This window comes from Cotesia typhae, unplaced genomic scaffold (genome assembly GCF_013202065.1).
Source record: "Cotesia typhae breed Kobodo isofemale line unplaced genomic scaffold, CoteBio_Ctyphae contig_5, whole genome shotgun sequence".
Classification (NCBI taxonomy): Eukaryota; Metazoa; Arthropoda; class Insecta; order Hymenoptera; family Braconidae; genus Cotesia; species Cotesia typhae.
Window position 1 is genome coordinate 7,163,013 of NW_027423757.1, and position 19,264 is coordinate 7,182,276.

General features: G+C 28.2%; 6 protein-coding genes across 13 annotated transcripts; 3 read left to right on the forward strand and 3 right to left on the reverse strand.

Moving 5' to 3' along the window:
* Positions 1-793: 793 nt before the first annotated feature.
* Positions 794-4,819, forward strand: LOC141530345 (uncharacterized). Of its 2 annotated transcripts, XM_074247398.1 has the most exons (6): positions 794-1,025; positions 1,105-1,219; positions 1,780-2,021; positions 2,124-2,816; positions 2,883-3,065; positions 3,150-4,819. In XM_074247398.1, the coding sequence occupies exons 2-6, from the start codon at positions 1,210-1,212 to the stop codon at positions 3,531-3,533; spliced, it is 1,512 nt and encodes a 503-aa protein (XP_074103499.1). In that variant the 5' UTR covers positions 794-1,025; positions 1,105-1,209; the 3' UTR covers positions 3,534-4,819. The 2 variants fall into 2 exon arrangements, with proteins under 2 accessions (XP_074103499.1, XP_074103498.1); XM_074247397.1 differs by having other exon boundaries at positions 794-1,219.
* Pcna (Proliferating cell nuclear antigen) lies at positions 4,694-6,615 on the reverse strand. Its single transcript, XM_074247411.1, has 4 exons — positions 6,237-6,615; positions 5,967-6,132; positions 5,751-5,895; positions 4,694-5,402 (listed from the first exon to the last, which is right to left on the reverse strand). Exons 1-4 carry the CDS (start codon positions 6,455-6,457, stop codon positions 5,146-5,148), a joined length of 789 nt encoding a protein of 262 aa, XP_074103512.1. The 5' UTR covers positions 6,458-6,615; the 3' UTR covers positions 4,694-5,145.
* Eif4e4 (eukaryotic translation initiation factor 4E4) lies at positions 5,559-12,685 on the forward strand. 2 transcript variants are annotated; one of them, XM_074247413.1, is made up of 4 exons: positions 5,559-5,718; positions 11,379-11,557; positions 12,027-12,344; positions 12,419-12,685. In XM_074247413.1, exons 1-4 carry the CDS (start codon positions 5,686-5,688, stop codon positions 12,531-12,533), a joined length of 645 nt encoding a protein of 214 aa, XP_074103514.1. In that variant the 5' UTR covers positions 5,559-5,685; the 3' UTR covers positions 12,534-12,685. The 2 variants fall into 2 exon arrangements, with proteins under 2 accessions (XP_074103514.1, XP_074103513.1); XM_074247412.1 differs by lacking the exon at positions 5,559-5,718 and adding an exon at positions 10,909-11,063.
* Positions 7,224-10,824, reverse strand: Pof (RNA binding domain-containing protein painting of fourth). 3 transcript variants are annotated; one of them, XM_074247390.1, is made up of 6 exons: positions 10,483-10,824; positions 9,123-9,746; positions 8,501-9,000; positions 8,017-8,413; positions 7,617-7,937; positions 7,224-7,536 (listed from the first exon to the last, which is right to left on the reverse strand). In XM_074247390.1, exons 2-6 carry the CDS (start codon positions 9,711-9,713, stop codon positions 7,480-7,482), a joined length of 1,866 nt encoding a protein of 621 aa, XP_074103491.1. In that variant the 5' UTR covers positions 9,714-9,746; positions 10,483-10,824; the 3' UTR covers positions 7,224-7,479. The 3 variants fall into 3 exon arrangements, with proteins under 3 accessions (XP_074103491.1, XP_074103490.1, XP_074103489.1); XM_074247389.1 differs by having other exon boundaries at positions 10,479-10,824; XM_074247388.1 differs by lacking the exon at positions 10,483-10,824 and adding an exon at positions 9,954-10,405.
* Positions 12,686-13,020: 335 nt separating the features above from the next.
* Fadd (fas-associated death domain protein) lies at positions 13,021-15,819 on the reverse strand. 4 transcript variants are annotated; one of them, XM_074247404.1, is made up of 5 exons: positions 15,781-15,819; positions 14,354-14,731; positions 13,595-14,269; positions 13,384-13,511; positions 13,021-13,293 (listed from the first exon to the last, which is right to left on the reverse strand). In XM_074247404.1, exons 2-5 carry the CDS (start codon positions 14,454-14,456, stop codon positions 13,165-13,167), a joined length of 1,035 nt encoding a protein of 344 aa, XP_074103505.1. In that variant the 5' UTR covers positions 14,457-14,731; positions 15,781-15,819; the 3' UTR covers positions 13,021-13,164. The 4 variants fall into 4 exon arrangements, with proteins under 4 accessions (XP_074103505.1, XP_074103507.1, XP_074103506.1 ...); XM_074247406.1 differs by having other exon boundaries at positions 13,595-13,747; positions 14,090-14,731; XM_074247405.1 differs by having other exon boundaries at positions 13,595-13,747; positions 14,003-14,731.
* A 209-nt stretch (positions 15,820-16,028) lies between these two features.
* Positions 16,029-19,190, forward strand: LOC141530344 (heparan-alpha-glucosaminide N-acetyltransferase). The gene is given in 11 exon segments (XM_074247396.1): positions 16,029-16,141; positions 16,286-16,558; positions 16,628-16,740; positions 16,800-16,906; positions 17,176-17,291; positions 17,361-17,458; positions 17,529-18,175; positions 18,256-18,383; positions 18,454-18,466; positions 18,469-18,579; positions 18,582-19,190. Coding segments are annotated over 10 exon segments (1,653 nt in total). The 5' UTR covers positions 16,029-16,141; positions 16,286-16,393; the 3' UTR covers positions 18,737-19,190.
* The last annotated feature ends 74 nt before the right edge of the window (positions 19,191-19,264 follow it).

Sequence of the window (19,264 nt, forward strand, 5' to 3'; positions counted from 1 at the left end):
AAATGGACTTGTAAAAATTTTAACAAATTGACAATGAAATTTAAAAAAAAATTTTTTTTGTTAAAGAAAATGAAAAATGACATTAAAGTTAGCTGTCACTTGATTAATTTTTAATTTTATTTAACAATTAAATTAAGTATAAAAAATTATTTTTAAAAAATTGCAATTTTCTTTTTTTAATTTTTTTGCCACAATTTATTGGTTAAAAAAAAAGTTCTAAAAATTATCAAATATCTGCTAAATTAATTTTCATAAATTAAAAAATTGTCAAGTGACAGCTAACTTTAATGTCATCGGTTAACTTTAATGACATCAGAAGGGTGCCGTTGTATAATTAAAGGTTAAAGACTTTTTTTTTTAATAATAATTATTAATACTTGACTTTAAGTTCTAACTTGAAGTTAAAGATAGTGGGAAGACATATTGAGGGTGGTTGTTGTATAGTTAGGCGAGAAAAAATAGCAATGAGAGAGAGACACCGAATATATATTTATAAGAGTGATGGCGATAGCTAAAACGGTTTTAGGGGTTGATGATGTACAGCAGAACACACTAGTGAATAATAACGGATAATATTAGCAAGTAGGATATAAAAGAGGCGAGAAGAACAACTGAGAGAAAGACTCAACAACCGAGAGCATCTATAGATGAAGGTAAATTTATAATGTAAAAAGAGATGAAAAGAGGAAAAAATAAATAAAAGCAATAGCAGTAACAGTATGTGATAGGGAGAGTTTGTTGGGAGAGACGCAAACGCTAAAATCAGCTCGAGCGATCGATGCGATAAATGGATGCGTGCGATTGGTAGCCGGGGAAAATCGATAATGAACAAGGGGGTACCCTGCACCTATACTTCCATATATCTATCCTCTACGAAACCAACACCACACGGTCGCACAACCGCACCGCACAGCCGGAGGATGGAGCAAAGACCGAAATATCGATTTTTAGGCCCCTACGCCGTGGTTCGATGCTCATATTTGCCCCGTACCCCGTCAGCGACACGCCATTCAAAACACCAACGCGTGAGCGAATATTATTCATTGTTTAATTATTGTCATACGTTCAAAAAATTATATTTTATAAGTGTTTTTAAATTATCAGGATATCCTTGTTTAATTGATAAGTGAGATTAAGGGAGAGATTTTCGAGATCACTGGTGAAAAACTAATATTTGCAGTGACCATCGACCGACTGTAATCTTAATTGATGTCGTCAGGTAAAAATGAGAACACTTAATTTTTTTTTTGTTATATAATCGTGTAATGTAAAATAAGTATCAATTGAAAAAAATTTTCCGTGTTATAAATATGATATTTATTGAATATTACTCAATTGAAAGTTTATTTACAAGTTCAAATATACAGTTGAACAATACTATGCGATTAAATGTGATGTCGGGATGATGATACTGCAAGATGATGATATTGAATAAATTTATGATATTAAATGGTTATTTATACTATTATCACTTGTTTGCTTCCATAAAAACATTAGCACATAGGAAATGGACGGAAGGAAGGAAGGAAGGATAGATAAATGATTGCATTTGAAACGTGTGCGGGATCAATTGAGAAACAATAGAGCTAGTCGAGCTTCGCGATTGTACCCCCGAGGGAATAAATTTTATGGTCGATAATAATTTGTGATTTTTATCATTATAGTCAAATCATAGTTATCGTGACTGTGATATTTTTTTAAAATTCGATTTGACTTTTGTTTAATCCGATATATTGACGAATAATAAATCTATTATAACATTATTGATTTATTTTATAGAAAAAATGGCCATTGCAGCGTCAGAAAACTATCAGCTCAAGTGGCACAGCTATGGAGCTCATCTCCATAGTTCAGTAGCTACTTTGCTTCATTCGGAATCATTTGCTGATGTTCTGTTGGCTACGTCTTGTGGACGTCACGTTGCTGCACATCGCTTTGTTCTTGCCGCCTGTTCATCTTATCTCAGTCATATATTTCAGACTTGTCATTTTGGTGCCAATACCAACTCTCCAATCATCGTCGTAAGTAAATTAATTAATAAATTCAGAAATGGTCTTTATATCATTTCAATGCATATGTTTTTTTATTTTTATTTTTATTTTTTTTTTTTTTTTTTTTTCCAGGTTTTACCAATTGAAATTGGTTACCGTACATTGAAAATATTAATTCAATACATGTATAGTGGCGAAGCAACAGTCACCAATGATCAGCTAGAAGGCGTCTTAAAAGCCGGTGATATACTAAGAGTCCGTGGATTATGGAGATCTAATACATCGAGTAAGAAAGAAAATATTCAGTCAAATAATCAGAAAGTTGATCGTGATAAAAAAGAACAACAACCAGTGCCAGGACAAATACAAAAAATAAAATTAGTCCAACCGAGTACTGAAAAAATAATTACCGAAGCTACAACAACACCTCAACCAGTTCCTGTACCGCTTGTTCAGCCAATTATAACATCAACAACAACGATGACAATGACAAATGCTACAGTACCATCTCCTAGTCCACCAGTTACGACAGTACTACCAGAGAAAATGAAAGAAAAACCTGAAGAAGCGTTAATGAATACTGAACCGAAAAAAGTAGTAGATGACCCCAAAAATAATGACCAAATTAAGAATAAAGAAAATGTGGAAAATGGAAAGAAGAAAAGGTCTAGAGATATTGAAACTGATTCCAATAAATCTAGAAGTGATGTTGGCGATACAGAATTAAATTTAGGTCTTTTAGTGAAAGATGAACCTATTGATTGGGAAGAATCTATGGATCCTACTGAATCGCTTACAATAGATCATGACATTGATATTAAACCAGTAAGTATTGCTATTATGATCGATTAACATTTCTCTTCATATTTATACTTAATCTTTTTTTAATAGGAAATTGTACACAGTGCTGATGAAGATGGAGAGTTGGAAGAGGAGGAAGAAGAAGAAGAGGAAGAGTATACACCTTTAACTTGTGATATGTGCAGCCAAACCTTTAATCGTCCTTCTGATTGGGTAAGACACATAGAATTTACACACGCAGACATGACAGAAAATCGTCGGAAGAAACGTAAGGTATATAATAGTAAATTAATTATCATATTGATTTAGTTTACATGATAAGGAGTTTCATTTATTTATAATTGTTCATTTTTTTAGGGTGACGATGACGATAATAAAGATTTTCCTCCATTAAAGTGCGATCTATGTGGTAACATGTATCCTACACCTCAAGAATGGGTTCGTCATATACAAACCGAACATACTGAAGAACAATTAGCCCTGATGAATAATTCAGCACCGCCAAAACCTAAACGAGTTCATAATCATCAAAAACTTTGTAATATTTGTCAAAAAGTATTTCCAAGCCATGCTTCAATGGTAATACATCAGCGAACGCACACGGGTGAAAGGCCATTTCTCTGTTCTTACTGTAAAAAAGGTTTCAACGTAAAAAGTAATTTGTTAAGGCATCTTCGAACACTCCATGATAAATTTGTTCATCCAAGTTTATATGGTAGTAATGGCAGTAAAAATGCCTAAGTAAAAGCTGTCTTCTTGAATTAACAGAAAAAAGACCCAAAAATAAATATTAAAAAAAGCTCAATTACGTGGCAGTGATTGCTTTGATATGACGTTTATATTTATTATTGAAAAAATTTTTAAAAAGTCAGATTCAACGGTCAACTAAAGATATTAAAGTCTTTCTTCATTTAATTTTTTCCAATTTTAATAAGTTCTTAGCAACAATGGAATATAATCAAAGTAATTTTACACTTTTTATCAATTTGTTTAATACTTGCCTCTTTATAGAACTCATTTAGTCTTAATCAATATATTAAATATTAATACTGGTAAAATTCAAATCATTTTTTGTAATTATACACGAAAAAAAAAAAAGAATTTCATAGCAAACATAAAAATGTTTTCGATGCAACAAAATATTCAGAAAAATTGTAATTATTGAGAATGAATTTGTTCTTTATCCAAGTAATTTAAATCTTCCGAAATATTTTATTTTTTTCCGTGGAATATTAATTGATGTTACTAATTTATTGTCAATAACAAAAGCAATACCATTCGTATTTTTAATCAAAGAGGCTGACTGATATTGCCAAAATAAAATTGTATTTTTCTTTAATCACAAGTTTTGATATCATAATGCATCATTCTAATAAGTGAAAACATAATAATTACCAAAGATCGAACTATTCATATTGGTTAGCTAGGAAACCTCGAGTTTATATGAAAATTCAATTAAACAATATTTATTTAACTAAAATGAAAAATTGAATGAACCAGCAACTGACAGTTTTATTTAGATTTTTCGTTTTTTTCATAGTTTGAACTTTCAAACAAAAAAAAAAATTTTTGTTCTTAACAAAATATTAAAAGCGATTTTAAAAAATCGAGATGATTTAATCATAAATTTATTAAAATATATAGATTATATATGTATAATTCTGGGCTATAACATCCATGATAGCCAAACAAACTTATTCCTTCAGCTCGTAAGTTAATTATGTATTTTTATATTAAAAACTAGCTTATACATTTAAAAAAAGTAATTAGGTTGACAGTTAATATAAGAAAATTGAATTTCTGATTAGGATAGGTAATTATAACCGTTATCATAAATAAATAATATATGACAAAAGTTTAACTTTTTTCTTCCAAAATGTATTAAATTCTTACATGTTACAAAAAAAAAAAAAAAAAAAAAAAAAAATGAAAACGTGCATGTTAACAAAAGAAGAGAGTAAGAAATTACAATTAATATCGATGACAAAAAAATTATATGTAACAGAAAAAAATTCGCACTGATACGATCTAACAATCTTATTCATTATAAGTTATAACACATTATTACAAAAGTAAGTGTCGATTCTGCGTTATTCTCTTCTAGCACAGTAACAAGCCAAATAACTTTTAAATGTAAAATTTGAATAATATATTGTCTTGAAAAATATTTATTATTCTTCATTTTTTGTTTTTATTTATGAAGGCACTGAGACGTTTGAAACGACTTAAGTAAATCAAAAAATTAATATTATTTATACATTCATTGAGAAAAAAATTTTAATACTTGATAATCTCAATGATAATGAAATGATGAGTTTCTTTAAAAAGAAAATACTAATAAAATCAATAGAATTTATGAATTTTCTTCTTCCTCGTCGATTTTTGGCGCCAAGTAATATCTGATATGTCCAATGTCTCCAATTTTGTATTCAACAACAAGAGGAACATCCGCTGACAAGGACAAAACTACTTGACTACACAAAGGCGTTGCTTTGACGAAACTATTCAAATAACGACAAGCGAATGATTGTTTAACAGTTTCTTGCATTTCGATAACTACTGCTTCTTCCTCGTTTGAGTCATCGGCTGTTTGCGCCAACTTCACGTTTGCTGAAAAAATTTATTTACTTTTTTTTTTTTTTTTTTTTAATTTCAAAATAAGTTTATGATTTATTGCTTTGTTAATATGAGATAATAAATATTTACGATTTCGTATCAGTATATAGGGATTATCATTACTAAGTGAATTAAATAATAAAATGAAAATAGCTAACACGATTAAAACAAATTTAAAATAACTTAACGATTAGAAATATAACGACAGTCAGTTGATAAATAGTTGCTAAGCAGTTCAGTTGATAATAAAAGCTTGTGCTAGTGATATTCAAAGAAAATGTTGGTGAGCGAAGTTTTCCGAAGATATAAGGTATTTTTTTAATAATTTTAAATTATAATTACCGCTTCCGTAGTCTCCAGCTGCAGAAAATTTGATTCCTTCTTTGGAACAAGTAATGGCAACAGTTTCACCAAACTGAGACAAATCACGGACAATTTTAGCGAATTCAGCTGACGGCATTTTGACGACACAAGAGTAAAAAGTTTCCTAGACAATTGAAATAATGTATCATTTAGTTATATAAGTACATATTTACATCGATTGTAAATTATAATTACCGGAATTCCAAGATGTTCTTGGTCCATGTTGATGAGTTTAACCTCATATTCGGCTAACTTTTCTTTGCCGGATGGCTCAAAAATAAATGTAATTGTGTCAGGATTATCAGTCGCTCGTAGAGTCACAGTGTCTTCAGCCCCAGCTCCTTTCAGAACTTTGGCCATACTATGAAAAATTTAATACAATAAATTAAATTAAAACGTTAAATCTTTTGAATTTAACCCAGACTATAATTGCTAATATGTAACCTATAAAAAAAAAATTCTTACGTCGGAATACTCATTCCCATTGAGAGATTTCTATCACATCGGTACTTATCAAATCCATCGCTTCTTAAATTTAATGAGACTAAGGAAACGTGAGCATTGTCCATGGCTTGGACTTGGATTCCTGAGTCGGAACATTCGAAGGTTGCTTCTGATAAAAGATCCTTTACAGCGTCCAAAACTTTTTTCAGAATTGCGCTTTGAACTAATCTTGCTTCAAACATCTTGATAATTTGTTAATTTTATCACTCAATGGGCTGATAACTTATGAAATAACTGAGACAAATTCTCAATAAATGGACGGGTAACGTAACAAAGCAACCAAACTACTAAATGCGATGTCGAAAATGTTAGCCTTATTTTCCCTCGTGATCTTTCTCTGTTCTCCCGCGTTTTCTAAGTAGACGCTAAATTAACAAGCTATATTTACTTTCATTTATCGTCGCTAGGGTGCAGTAAATGCTAAAGTAAACGCGGGATTTTAAAAATATTTCAGATGTCACTTGATATTAGTATAAATAAATTTCGCTTTCTTACATCCTAATGACATTAAATTTAGCTGTCACTTCACAATTGTTTTAATTTTTTTTTTTTTCACAAATAAATTATTTAAAAAATGGACTTGTAGAAATTTTAATAATTGAAAAATGCAATTTTTTAAAAATAATTTTTTAGAACAAATTTTTTTGTTAAAGAAAATTAAAAAATTATCAAGTGACAGCTAACTTTAATGTCATTACATTCTATTGTAAGGTAAAAAACTCAGTTATTGACACTTGCAATTTTATTTTAATTAAAAAAAATATAATGTTCTCAAAAATCCAATTATCTTAAAATTTATAACTCAAAAATTATATTTATTAATTTATCGGAGTTGATTTATTATTTTTTTTAATTAAAATAAAATTGCAAGTGTCAATAACTAGGTCTTTTATTTTATATGTGCAGAAAAAAAGGTTTATTTAATTAAAAAAAAAAATTTATTTTTTATTTGCTGTCAAAATACTTGTACATTTATCACGATCTTAAAAACTAGTAATCTAAAGTGGATGTACACAGATACATTATTATTTAAAAATCAATCAATAAAATCATCAAAAATTATACAGATAAAAGACATTTTTCATACATATTTAAAAATATTTACAACCTCAATCAATTGGAAGTCCATTTTTTTATCATTATCATTCAATTAAAAATTAAAAATAAATAAATAAAATCAATTATTTCATTGTTAAAACTCAAATTAAAGTTCCATATCACCTACAATATTTTCAAGTTCGTTGAACATCCGATCCAAGTGCTGGAAAAAATATTTTAATTAAAATTAAATGATTTTTAATCTTACATCTCTAATCAGAATAAGAAAATAATAATATTTACATCAGGTTGTTCAGCTCTGCCACTATTTTGCTTATTCTGTATCTCAGATTCATAACAGTCAGTTTGCTCTTCTAAATCATCTTGTTGATTGTCTTCGATTTCATCATTCGAATCATCTAATTGATCTGGCTCGTCATCATCATCGCCATCATCATCGTCATCATCATCCTCATCATCATCCATTGGTACGTAAGGCATTTCCATTTCATCAAAATCTTCAGGTTCTTCTTTTATTGTTGTTATAAGAACTGATTCGGATTCATCTTCAGGAGGTGGTGGAGGAGCTTCGGCTGCCGGTGGAAGTGGAGGTGATTTTTCGGTCTAGAATTAAAAAATAAATAATTATATTTATCACTATTTATGAACCAATTTATTAGATAAAAAGTCAATAAATATTTACCCATGGTTGTTTTTGTTGAGATGATTCAGTAGGAATTACTGTTATTGGTGAATTGTCTGAAGAAAATCGCACATCAATATTTTTTGTCGTATTATTACTCTCAGATCTACTTGAAACAGTTCCAATGATCTGTTGAACATCTTCGGAAGTTTTATTATTTTGATTATTCTGTGATGTTTGATTGTTGATGCAAGATGATTGCTCTGTCTTTACATTAACGTCACTTGGTTCTTCTTTTACCTTCTTGGCATTACTTTTTGGTTCACCAGGTAAACAAGTATTACCCCGCTGTCGCCTAAATCTTACAATAATACTTCTTGTGTCCCACATTAAATCGTGAGCTTGTTTATAGGCTGCTATAGATTCTTCAACAGACGTGTAGCGAATAAAGGCATACCTATTAATAATTAACAAATTTATGATTAAATTTCAGTATGGAAAAATGGAAAAGAAATAATATTAAATATGAAACAAAATAATTTACCTAGTATTTCTCATTTTTTGAGCATAACCAACATCAACTCTTGTAGCTGTTGGAAATTTACTTTTAACTTCGTTAACATTTACTGATTCCGGTAAATTACCTACGTATAATGTATAAGGGTCAATCTCTTCTGGCATAGGAAAATCTTCATCTCTGAGAGATTTTCTTTCAACTTTAAGATGTCCGACACCAAATGGAATTTTTTCTAATTCCTTTATTGCTTCATCAATATTAACATTTTCAGCCATTTGAATAAAACAATAACGTGGTCCGCTAGGACTTTGAAAGTGTATATTTTGTATACCTGTATGAAATTCACGGACAATATCTTTATTTAAATCAGGGTCTGGAAATTTAATAATTAAGCTCTGTGCCCGAACTGTTTTGTTATATTCATTTTCAACTTTTAGTGCACTTTGCGCGTCTTCACGATTCCAAGGTCTACTTGGATAATTTTGTGACATGGGTTTTCTCTGTTTACCTTTTTTAACCGGTAGTTCCTAAAATAAATATATATTAATTACATAATTTATTTATAATAATAATAATAATAATAATAATAATAATTATTATTATTATTATTATTATTATTATTTGAACTAAATATATTAAAGAAACATACGGAAACTATTTTAACGTCTTGATCACCATCTTGTCTATCATTGACTCCAGGTGATTGGTTGGACATAGACATAGCCATATGATTAACAAGATTTTGAGCATCATTGTGAGCAGCAGCAAATCCTCGTTGCCAATCAATACTGATATTGCCAGCTGCTAAAGGCTGGCCAAAATAAGCTGTTGTAGGATCAAATGAAGTCGGAGTTTGATCAAATCTAGGTCTGCGGTTTTTTCGATGAAAATTTCCTCTAGGAGGATAAACATTGTTGCGATTATGCGTAAATCTATCGCGTCTTGTATAATTTCCTCTCGTCGAATTTGTGATATCACGTGAAGTTTGGGCAGCCAGAGCTGTCGCTTGGGGTGTTATCCACTGCCAAGCAGGTGCTGGTGCCCAGGATTGAATTTGGGTAACTTGTGGCATAGGAGAAAATACATGAGGTAATGGTGGCAGAGCTCCTGGTGGTGGAGGCATTGGAGGTAATGGTGGTTGTCCTGGAAGAGGTTGATTTGCTGTTGATGGAGAATTGGAGCTTGGATAATACGATGAGTAGGAAGTCTCGTATCCATATGTAGTATCCTGTTTATTCATCCCATTCTTAGCTTCGCCGTTTTCATTGTTAATCTAAAATGAAAGTTAATCAATTATTATTCAGATGTGGTAGTATTCAACATGCTTATTAAGGAATGCATTATTTTTTTAGTAGCCCCAACGCGTCGTAATTATAATCTAACCTATACACCAATATTTTATTTATGTTAGTCAAATTTCAATCAAATAGTCGAACAAAAAAATAATTATTGTTATTTATAAAAAATTATTCTACATTACCGTTTTACTCATGGCGTTCACGTGCTTGCATTCAATTGAGAATTAATTACATTTATTTAAAATAATTGTTTTTAGAGATTATATTATGAACACACTTGTTAAATGCCAAAACAGGAATGCCAACCCCTTGTTATAGGGATGAATTTTTTTTAAGCGAGTTTTATTAGGATAGAGCAGCCATACAACGAGGGTTTAAATCACAATTTAAATGGATTCAATGACCAATTTAAAATGATTATTTTCACTGTTACAGAAATTTATTAAAAATTGTCAATGTTTAAAAAAAAATATTTATAAATTTATACATATTTGTTAATATCAAACACTTATTAAATTTAAAATAATTTTTGAAAGAAAATATTTTTTTAAACCACAGTTATATATATAGAAATATAAATTGAAAATAAAAATTGTGTTAGTAACAAAAATTTTAAGTTCGAAATAAATAATGTTAATTAGTATATTTTGTTAAATTTATATTTTTTTACGCAAATAGTTAAAAAATTTTTTAATATTTAATTTTACTTGCTCGTATATCTTTGGCACAAAGATGTCATTTTTATAATTTGTTTCATATTATAAACAATATTCACACGTGGTTGGCATTTACATCGTCGAATATTTGTGTGCCAAAAACTGAAATATAAATATAGAGTATGGAAAAATAATTTTTATCAAATTTTTCTGTATTTTTGTTGTGTATAATCTCGACGAATATGTAAGCACATGTATATATATGTATAATACTGAAGTTAGCAGTCAGCTGTTAATTAAAAAAATTTTTTAATAAATCAATTACAATAAAAAAATGCTTCTAAAAATTTTCACTTGTAATTTTTATTAATTTTTACATGTGAAACTTTTTAATTTAATGTTTTTTATAATAATTTAATTGCTATAAAATTCTAAAAAAATTTTTTAAAAAAGGTGAAGGGGAAGGGAGAAGGGGAGAACGCTTTTCTATATACAACTCCCTTCCCCTTGAAGGTTGTAAAATGTAGCCGATAGATGCCCTCACAATCCGTGAGAATCAGATTACTTTCTTTTTTGTCGTTGATGGTTTTGTGTGACATGGCTACAATGGCTACAAATAATAACGATGAAATTGAGGTAAAATATTATTAATAATTATTGCTTTTTATTTGAATATTTCTTTTTATATTTACTAGTATTTTAATTTATCTGGTTGACAAAATTTATTTACGGGGATGGATAAATTTATTAAGTACTTTAGCCAATTTTATATCCTGATTCCACCCCATGCAGATTTTGCATTCCAAGTTCACAGATGGCTATAACCTCTTTTGGGCATTTAAATTCTAGAAAAATCTCTCATAAAATATATGTTCATTTTTTATATATATGATGTTCTAGAAAAATTGATATTGATTACATAGAAAAATTAATTACAATTATTTATTCCAGAAAATTGAGAAAAAAGAGCAAGACTCTACTAATTTAGAGGAGTATCCACCAGAATTCTTGATCAAACATCCTCTCCAACATACATGGACTTTATGGTACTACGAGCCAGACAAGCAAAAATCTTGGGAAGAAAGCCAAAGAGAAATCACCAGCTTCGATACCGCTGAAGATTTTTGGAGGTAAATGAAATAAATTAAAATTTTTCACTAAATAAAAATTTTCCACTAAATAAAAATTTTCTAGCGTGCACTGGAAAATTTTCAACGTGCTTTACTTAACCTTAACTTTCTATTTACATAATTTTTTAATATTGGATTGAGTATTCATCTTTGTAACTGAACTACTTTCAATTTATTTATAGAAACTTACACCCTATGGGAAAAGTCTGATAGGAATGACAAATACACGTATAAGATCCGATAAAATCTATGAGTTTCTATAGGTGCATTTGTCACTATTTTCATTTATTCTAAGAGAATTTAAGAGTTTTTTTCAACAGGGCAGCTTTGGTACTTTTTAATAATTTTATTTTATTTCAAACAATAGTAAATATTATTTTATGTTTTAATTTTAAGTTTTCCAAATAATTTGTTTATATTCTAAGATAATATCAAATTTTGATATAAAATAATATTTTATTGATTCCAGTTTATATAATCATATAAAATCTGCATCTGAATTGAGACAAGGATGCGATTACAGTATGTTTAAACAAGGTATTCGTCCTATGTGGGAAGATGAAGCGAACAAACAAGGAGGAAGATGGCTTATGACATTAGAGAAAAAACAGAGAAACTTTGATCTTGATCATTTTTGGCTTGAAATTTTGTTATGTATGATTGGTGAAGCATTCAACGAGCACTCTGATGACGTTTGTGGTGCAGTAGTTAACGTCCGAACTAAAGGCGATAAATTAGGAATTTGGACTGCTGACGCTAACCGATCAACGAGTGTCATGGAAATTGGGTAAATAATTTTTTTTTTTTAATCAACAATAACTGTTACAATTATTAAAGTGAAAATGTATGTTTATATTTTAGAAGAAAACTTAAAGAAAGACTACGAATCTCGCCGAAGCAAATAATTGGATATCAAATGCATAAAGATGTTATAGTTAAAGCTGGAAGCATAACTAAAAATACTTATCAAGTTTAGTTTTGATTTATTAACTTGTATTGAATTTACTTTCATATTTAACAATTAATTTATAGCTCTATACAATTTTATTCATAAGTTTAAAAAAATTTGTAACGAAATGATTACGGTGACAAAAATTTAAGATTTAATAATAGTTACTTTTGAATGATCGTTCTATTAGATTTAATTTAAAAAAATAAAAATAATCCAATAGGTACTAAGCCTTTAATAAAGTAAAATATTCTTTTGTTATTACGGATTTCTATCAAGAAATACAAATATAACTAACAATGCATAAATTAGACATAATTATTAAAGTAATATAGATGTAATTTATATAAAATAATAAGGTAAAGGTCATGATTTCTCGATGATAATATAACATTTATTTTAAAATAATAAGATACTTGCCGGTTATTGTATCTATTTGTTAAAATACAAACGATTGTTTCATTTCTTATGTAATAATATTATAAACGTGTTTTCATAAATAAATAAAAATGTATTCATTTAATTAAAGCGTTTTTTTTTATTTGTTAAGGAGTTTTTAATAAATCCACAACCGAGTTTTCTATATAAAAATTACGTTGGAATTTGTGTACTTAATTAGAAACATTCTGCTGGTGTAAAATTCAATAAAAGGCAGTTCTCAATTATTTTTAGCAAGTATATCTTGAACCATTTCGGCTAAATCTCTGCGACGAACGGTATCTAATGATCGTATCAATTTTGTTTCCCAGTCACATCCCAGACATCTTGATATAAATATTTCCAAAGTCTGTTATAATAAATTACATTTGAATTAATTATTAATTTATATAGAAAGACCTTATAATTAATGAGATCATTAAATAAAAAAACAAATTACTTGAAAAGATTTATCCTTGATGGGTATGTCTTTTAATTCTATCGAATCAATGTGAGCCTCTTTTACACCTAAAATTCGAGCTAAATCTCTCCAGTATCTTCCTATGTTATCACTAACCAAATAAAAAACTGAAATAAAAGTGGAGTAATTATTAAAAATAATTATAGATCTTGAAAAAAAAAAATTAGAAAGCTATAAAAATATTAGTAACTTTTTGCTTGAAGATCTGATAGTTGAAAAGTTTTTAACTCAGTTAGCTGTTGACTATGATCTTCATAAGATAAAGTCACGGTGTGAGTTTGATGATAGCCTGTAGATTGAGTAGTCTCTGGTCCAGCTAACGAACTTGTTGATGCTGCTAATGCTGGTGATTTTATATAAGGTATAATGAAATATAAAATAATGATAAGTACTATCACCAATAATGAAACATTTATACAAACTACAATGTATTTTAATAATGACTTTGAACTATCTTGTGAGACACAAGTATTTTGGTTTATGTTAATTGTCTCAAATCTCGACAATTTTATTTCATTATTTGATTGTAAATTTAATATATTTTCTGGCGTTGATTGTAAATAATTTATAGTTGGTTCAATATGTAAAAAATTTGTACCTTCATGATCACTTAGTATTTCCAACTGATTATTGGCATTATTATTGCATAAATTATCATTATTCGGGTCTATGCTGAAGTACTCACCACTTCGATATTTATAAATATTAAAAAGCGGCAGTGTTTGATGAAGTTGAAGTCCAGCTTCATAATCTTTGATGATCTGGTTTAGCACCACATCCTTGATATATGTTTCAGCGATTTCTTTCAAGACGTTAATTTTATTGTAAGATAGCACTGACCGATTTTCCAATATTTTTAGCAAATCTGCAAGATTTTTAATTTCATCTGTGATACGTTTTGAATTAATATCACGATCGTAAAATAGTTTAATATTTTCTAAATTTGTACTGTTGACGTGAAGACTTGCTATCTCCAAGAATTTTTGCTTGAGATGAGTATATCTTGATTGATACTCATCCCAAATTGATAAGTAACCCATATCTACTGTCATAGCTTATGATTTTTTTATACAGTATCTCTTAACTAATTAGTTACTGGTATTTGGAATTCCCAGAGCAGTCACGTCTCATTTGGGATTCACAGGTAGCCTCTACTGCAGTTTATAGTATCAAAGGTCTTGGCGCTTCTTTCCTATATATTTATATCTCTTTTTATAACCATACAAACGTCTTCTTTATCATATCAATTTTAATAATTTATAAAATAAAAAAATGCATAGTTTTTAATTTTCAGTGATCATTTGAGCATTTTTTTAATGATTTGCCTCTGAAATAGAATAATTGAATGCAAAATTAATATCTATACTGAATGACAAAGTAGTTAATAAATGGACTAAGTATAAAATCATATACACATTTATGTATTGTACATATATACATAATAATACTGAAGTTAGCGGTCAGCTGTCAATTTAAAAAACTTTTTAACAAATTAATTACAATAAAAAATGCTTCTAAAAATTTTATTACTGATTAACTTTAATGCAGATGTTCATTTTTATTGATTTATTTTGATAGAATTTCATTTATTCAAATATCCATTCGGACAACTTTCATTTGTACCGATCATCATATTTACAAATGTTTATTTATACACAACCTCAAAAATACTAATGATTATAATGTCATTTATTCATAAAATCATTTCTACATTTATTCATTACCATTATTTATCCGCAATTTCATTTGTTCAAATTATTATAATAGTTTTTTTACATAAGGATCTATCTTTTTAAATACATAAGTTCATTAAGTGAATGTTTCATTTATTTTTATACACTTGTATTATTAATCATTTATTCAAATGATATTTTTTATTAACTAGTAAATTTATAAATTTTCATTTATAGTTATGTTCATTTTTCCAATTATACTTTTGGAATTAAAATCAAATAAACATATTATTAGTTGTACGTATTTTTTAAAAATAGGGAATTTTATTTGTTCAGTTGGTCATTTGAACAACTGTAAAATTGAACAGATGATCTAGTTTGCATAGAATCATTTTTATTTATATACGCAATTATACGTAAATTTTTCTGTGCTTTTATTCATTTATATTCATCAGCAATTTTACAAACTTTCATATTTATTTGGACAAATTTTCATAAATCCAAACTTTCATCGATACCAAAGCAACACGAACAGGCATAAATTATTGTCTCTTATTGTAACTTTTATTAATTTTCACATGTGAAACTTTTTAATTAAATTTTTTTAATAATTTAATTGCTACAAAATTCCAAAAATTTTTAATATCTGTCAACTTCAGTGTTATTATGCATACATTAGATAGAAGTAAGTACAAACACATACTTTCACAACGTTGCATTTTCAATCTGCGTGCGAATAAAGAAATAAAATACAATGTTGGTACTGTAGCAACTCTATATGTTACCACTACTAAAAGAGCTAAAAGAATAAAAATATACTGACATCTTGTTTTATTGTATGATTTTTGTATATTTACGAGTGAGACAGAAATAAATTTTTATAATGAAATTGTTCTCAGAAAATACACAAATGATATTCAAGAGTGCAATCGTACTACAGCGGTAATAAGAAAAGAGATATCAACAGTGAGAATGTGTATTTTGAATTGTCAAACGGAATTTGTATGAAAACTTTAAACGCAATTTAAAGAAATATATGTCATCCTTCTATATTTGTTATTAAAGTTATTACGAAATAATTAACATTTATAATTAAAATTATTGTTAAGATTAAAATATCATTTTCTTTGTTTTCGATTACAGTTATATCTTTTTGTTGCGATTGAAATAGATTAAAATATACATTTTTTTTTTTTTTATTTCTGTAGGTCTAAAAGTGTATAACTTTTTGTAACGAGACGATCTGACTGTATAATACTTAAAAAAAAAAAAAAAAAAAAAAAAAAAGACATTATTAGTTACATGAGGATGAAAACATGATCATTACAAATCCTATCAAAATGTTCACGATGAAAAATACTAATCCATGTGAAAATGATAATAAAACTCTTGGAATGGACCAAGCTTGCTTCACTGTTTTCAATAATAATAATGTACCTATTTCCTTATTTTCTACGAATGAAGAATGCTATTTTAAATTGGTAATATATTTATTTTCTTACAATTTTTTATTAGTTCAAAATTAATATTTATTAAATTAATTGTATTAGTGCGACTGTTTACCATGGGCCAATGTATCGACAAACAGCAATTCTTCATTGGTCGTATCAACACGATACCCATTACATTTTTATTTTGTCAAAGAAGATTATCAGTGGTGTCAGTAAGTAAGAATTATCTTCAAGTTTATTTCATTAATAAAAACCAAATTTTTTTTTTCAGTGATGGCTTTCACTTTCAAGAGTACGGTCACTATGGCTGGAACTTGTCTGAACAACAAATTTGTTCAAACGTTTATACTATAACTGAACCTAGAAATCCGTATCTCCGTAAGTACTAAATAAAAAATGATATAATTGAATATGATACTGTAATTGAGACATCTGATCATTTTTAGAATTTATTTAACAAACAAATTATAGCAAGAAAATTTTATTGAAAAATTTCATCTTTAGAAGCTCTGAAAAATTATAAATGAGATTTTTATAAATAATTTTTTATGCCTAGTTTATTTTTCAAGCAAAATTAAAAAATTGTCAAGTGTCTGCTAACTTCAGCCTCCTAATTGAATATTAATAATCTATTTTTTTTGTCTTAGCTCTCCTAGCGGCGTTTATGATTTTCGTAATTGGAGCAATAATGATTGGAACAACACGTTTTTTTATACAGATGATTAAAAAATTTCGGACACGAAATTCTCTCGATGATCAAAGTGTACCTATTAATTATTTTCATTATTTTTATTAAAATAAATATTTTACTATTAAATTTTTTCACTTTTAGGATACCGGGCCATTACAAGATTCTGACTCTCCAACTCAAACATTAGTTAGAATAACTAAAGCAAGTATAAGAGTTCGATCTATCGATACTTTTAGAGGGTAAACATAAAACTATTTAATTTTAAAATAATAAATAACGATGATTATCAAATTGAATAAATTGTTTCAGTATTGCTGTTTTACTAATGATATTTGTAAACAACGGAGGAGGGAAATACGTATTTTTCAATCATTCCCCATGGTATGGATTAACAGTAGCTGATCTTGTATTACCTTGGTTTGCCTGGATTATGGGCTTGACAATTGTTCTATCAGTACGTTCTCAATTACGGCTCTCAATTCCACGCTCAAGAATAATTATGAAAAGTCTCAAACGTGCTTTAATCCTCATTCTTTTGGGATTAATTATTAATGGACATCAAGGCACGCAGTTGAGTGACTTGCGTTTTGCTGGTGTTCTTCAATTGCTTGGAATTACTTATTTTATTTGTGCTGGTATTGAAACTCTAATTATGCAAGCTCAAAGAAATTTTCATTATGGAAGATTTGCATTTCTTCAAGATATTCTTGATGCCTGGATACAATGGTTGATAATTCTAACACTTACTGCAATCCATTTGTTACTAACATTTTTATTGCCAGTGCCAGGGTGTCCAAAAGGTTATTTTGGCCCAGGTGGTAGTTCATATCACAAAAGATATTCTAATTGTACTGGTGGAGTTGCTGGTTATATTGATCGGTTCATTTTTGGAAATCATATTTATAATAGAACTACAAATTTAATTTACGGAGATGTTTTGCCTCATGATCCTGAAGGTGATATTTTTTTTTTTTTTTAATAATTTCATTGAAACCAATCAACAAAATGTAAAACAATTTTTTTTTATTTTTTATAGGAATAATGAATACTTTATCGGCTGTATTAATTGTTGCATTAGGAGTACAAGCTGGAAGAATTTTATTTTGCTACTATTTGCATAACTTTTCAAAAATTATTCGATGGTTTTGTTGGGCAGTTGTTCTGGTAAGGAAATTATTGATAATTTATAAAAGTAAATAAAAAAATTGTTTACAAATTATTTATTATTTTTCAGGGATTAATAGCAGGTTTTTGTGTAATTGGAGTAAAGAAGGAGTCATTCCAATTAGTAAAAATATGATGACATTATCATTTGTATTAACAACGTCCAGTTTTGCATTTATTCTTTTTGCTATTTTGTACTTTTAATTGACCACCATCGCATTTGGGCCGGAGCTCCATTTACATACGCTGGAGCTAATGCAATTTTCTTGTACATGGGCCATTATTTTACTATGCAAAGTTTCCCTTGGACATGGAAAATTGATAATCCTACCCATGCTTCACTTTTGCTATAAATTTGTGGACTACAGTACTTTGGACATTTATCGCTTATGGGCTTTATCAAAAGATATAATAATATCTATCTAATAATTACTCTACATGATAATGTTTATTGTCATGAGTTGTGGCTTCCTTTTGATGATCTTATTGTAAATATATAATGCATTACATTCAAGTATGATAATGTAAAGTTTTTGACGTATATGCGGTCATGCACAAGAGTGGTAACTTGCTATAATATTTCTATACATGTCAGTTCGAGTCTGTTTAGCACGGCAGCGCGCCAAAGACATGTTGTGATAATTTCTGTTAAGTTGAATTGTATTTGAGTGAGAAAATTATATACACTAGCTATATGTTTATAAATTAAATTTATACTCAAATGAAATAAAAATGTATATTAATCATCGTAAATATTTGTAATGTAAGAGTTGGTCTAAAAAATGCAGTATTTTGTTATTTGATTAATTGCTTTTTTATTATAAATTATTTAATATTTATTAAACTATAAAAAAAAATAATACAAATTTATTGTCAATAAT

Excerpts from the sequence above, each read along its gene's own strand:
- LOC141530345 (XM_074247397.1), top strand. Across the intron at positions 2,022-2,123 it reads CCAACTCTCCAATCATCGTC|GTTTTACCAATTGAAATTGG; the intron begins GTAAGTAAATTA and ends TTTTTTTTCCAG. Across the intron at positions 3,066-3,149 it reads ATCGTCGGAAGAAACGTAAG|GGTGACGATGACGATAATAA; the intron begins GTATATAATAGT and ends TCATTTTTTTAG.
- Pcna (XM_074247411.1), bottom strand. The coding sequence starts at position 6,457 with ATGTTTGAAGCAAGATTAGTTCAAAGCGCAATTCTGAAAAAAGTTTTG. Across the intron at positions 6,133-6,236 it reads ATGGGAATGAGTATTCCGAC|TATGGCCAAAGTTCTGAAAG; the intron begins GTAAGAATTTTT and ends AATTTTTCATAG. Across the intron at positions 5,896-5,966 it reads AAGAACATCTTGGAATTCCG|GAAACTTTTTACTCTTGTGT; the intron begins GTAATTATAATT and ends TCAATTGTCTAG.
- Pof (XM_074247388.1), bottom strand. Across the intron at positions 9,001-9,122 it reads AAGACGTTAAAATAGTTTCC|GAACTACCGGTTAAAAAAGG; the intron begins GTATGTTTCTTT and ends TATTTATTTTAG. Across the intron at positions 7,938-8,016 it reads CTCAACAAAAACAACCATGG|ACCGAAAAATCACCTCCACT; the intron begins GTAAATATTTAT and ends TTTTAATTCTAG.
- Eif4e4 (XM_074247412.1), top strand. The coding sequence starts at position 10,962 with ATGCCCTCACAATCCGTGAGAATCAGATTACTTTCTTTTTTGTCGTTG. Across the intron at positions 11,064-11,378 it reads ATAATAACGATGAAATTGAG|AAAATTGAGAAAAAAGAGCA; the intron begins GTAAAATATTAT and ends TATTTATTCCAG. Across the intron at positions 12,345-12,418 it reads ACGAGTGTCATGGAAATTGG|AAGAAAACTTAAAGAAAGAC; the intron begins GTAAATAATTTT and ends TTTATATTTTAG.
- Fadd (XM_074247403.1), bottom strand. The coding sequence starts at position 14,456 with ATGACAGTAGATATGGGTTACTTATCAATTTGGGATGAGTATCAATCA. Across the intron at positions 13,512-13,594 it reads ATCAGATCTTCAAGCAAAAA|TTTTTTATTTGGTTAGTGAT; the intron begins GTTACTAATATT and ends CTTTTATTTCAG. Across the intron at positions 13,294-13,383 it reads TCAAGGATAAATCTTTTCAA|ACTTTGGAAATATTTATATC; the intron begins GTAATTTGTTTT and ends TTATTATAACAG.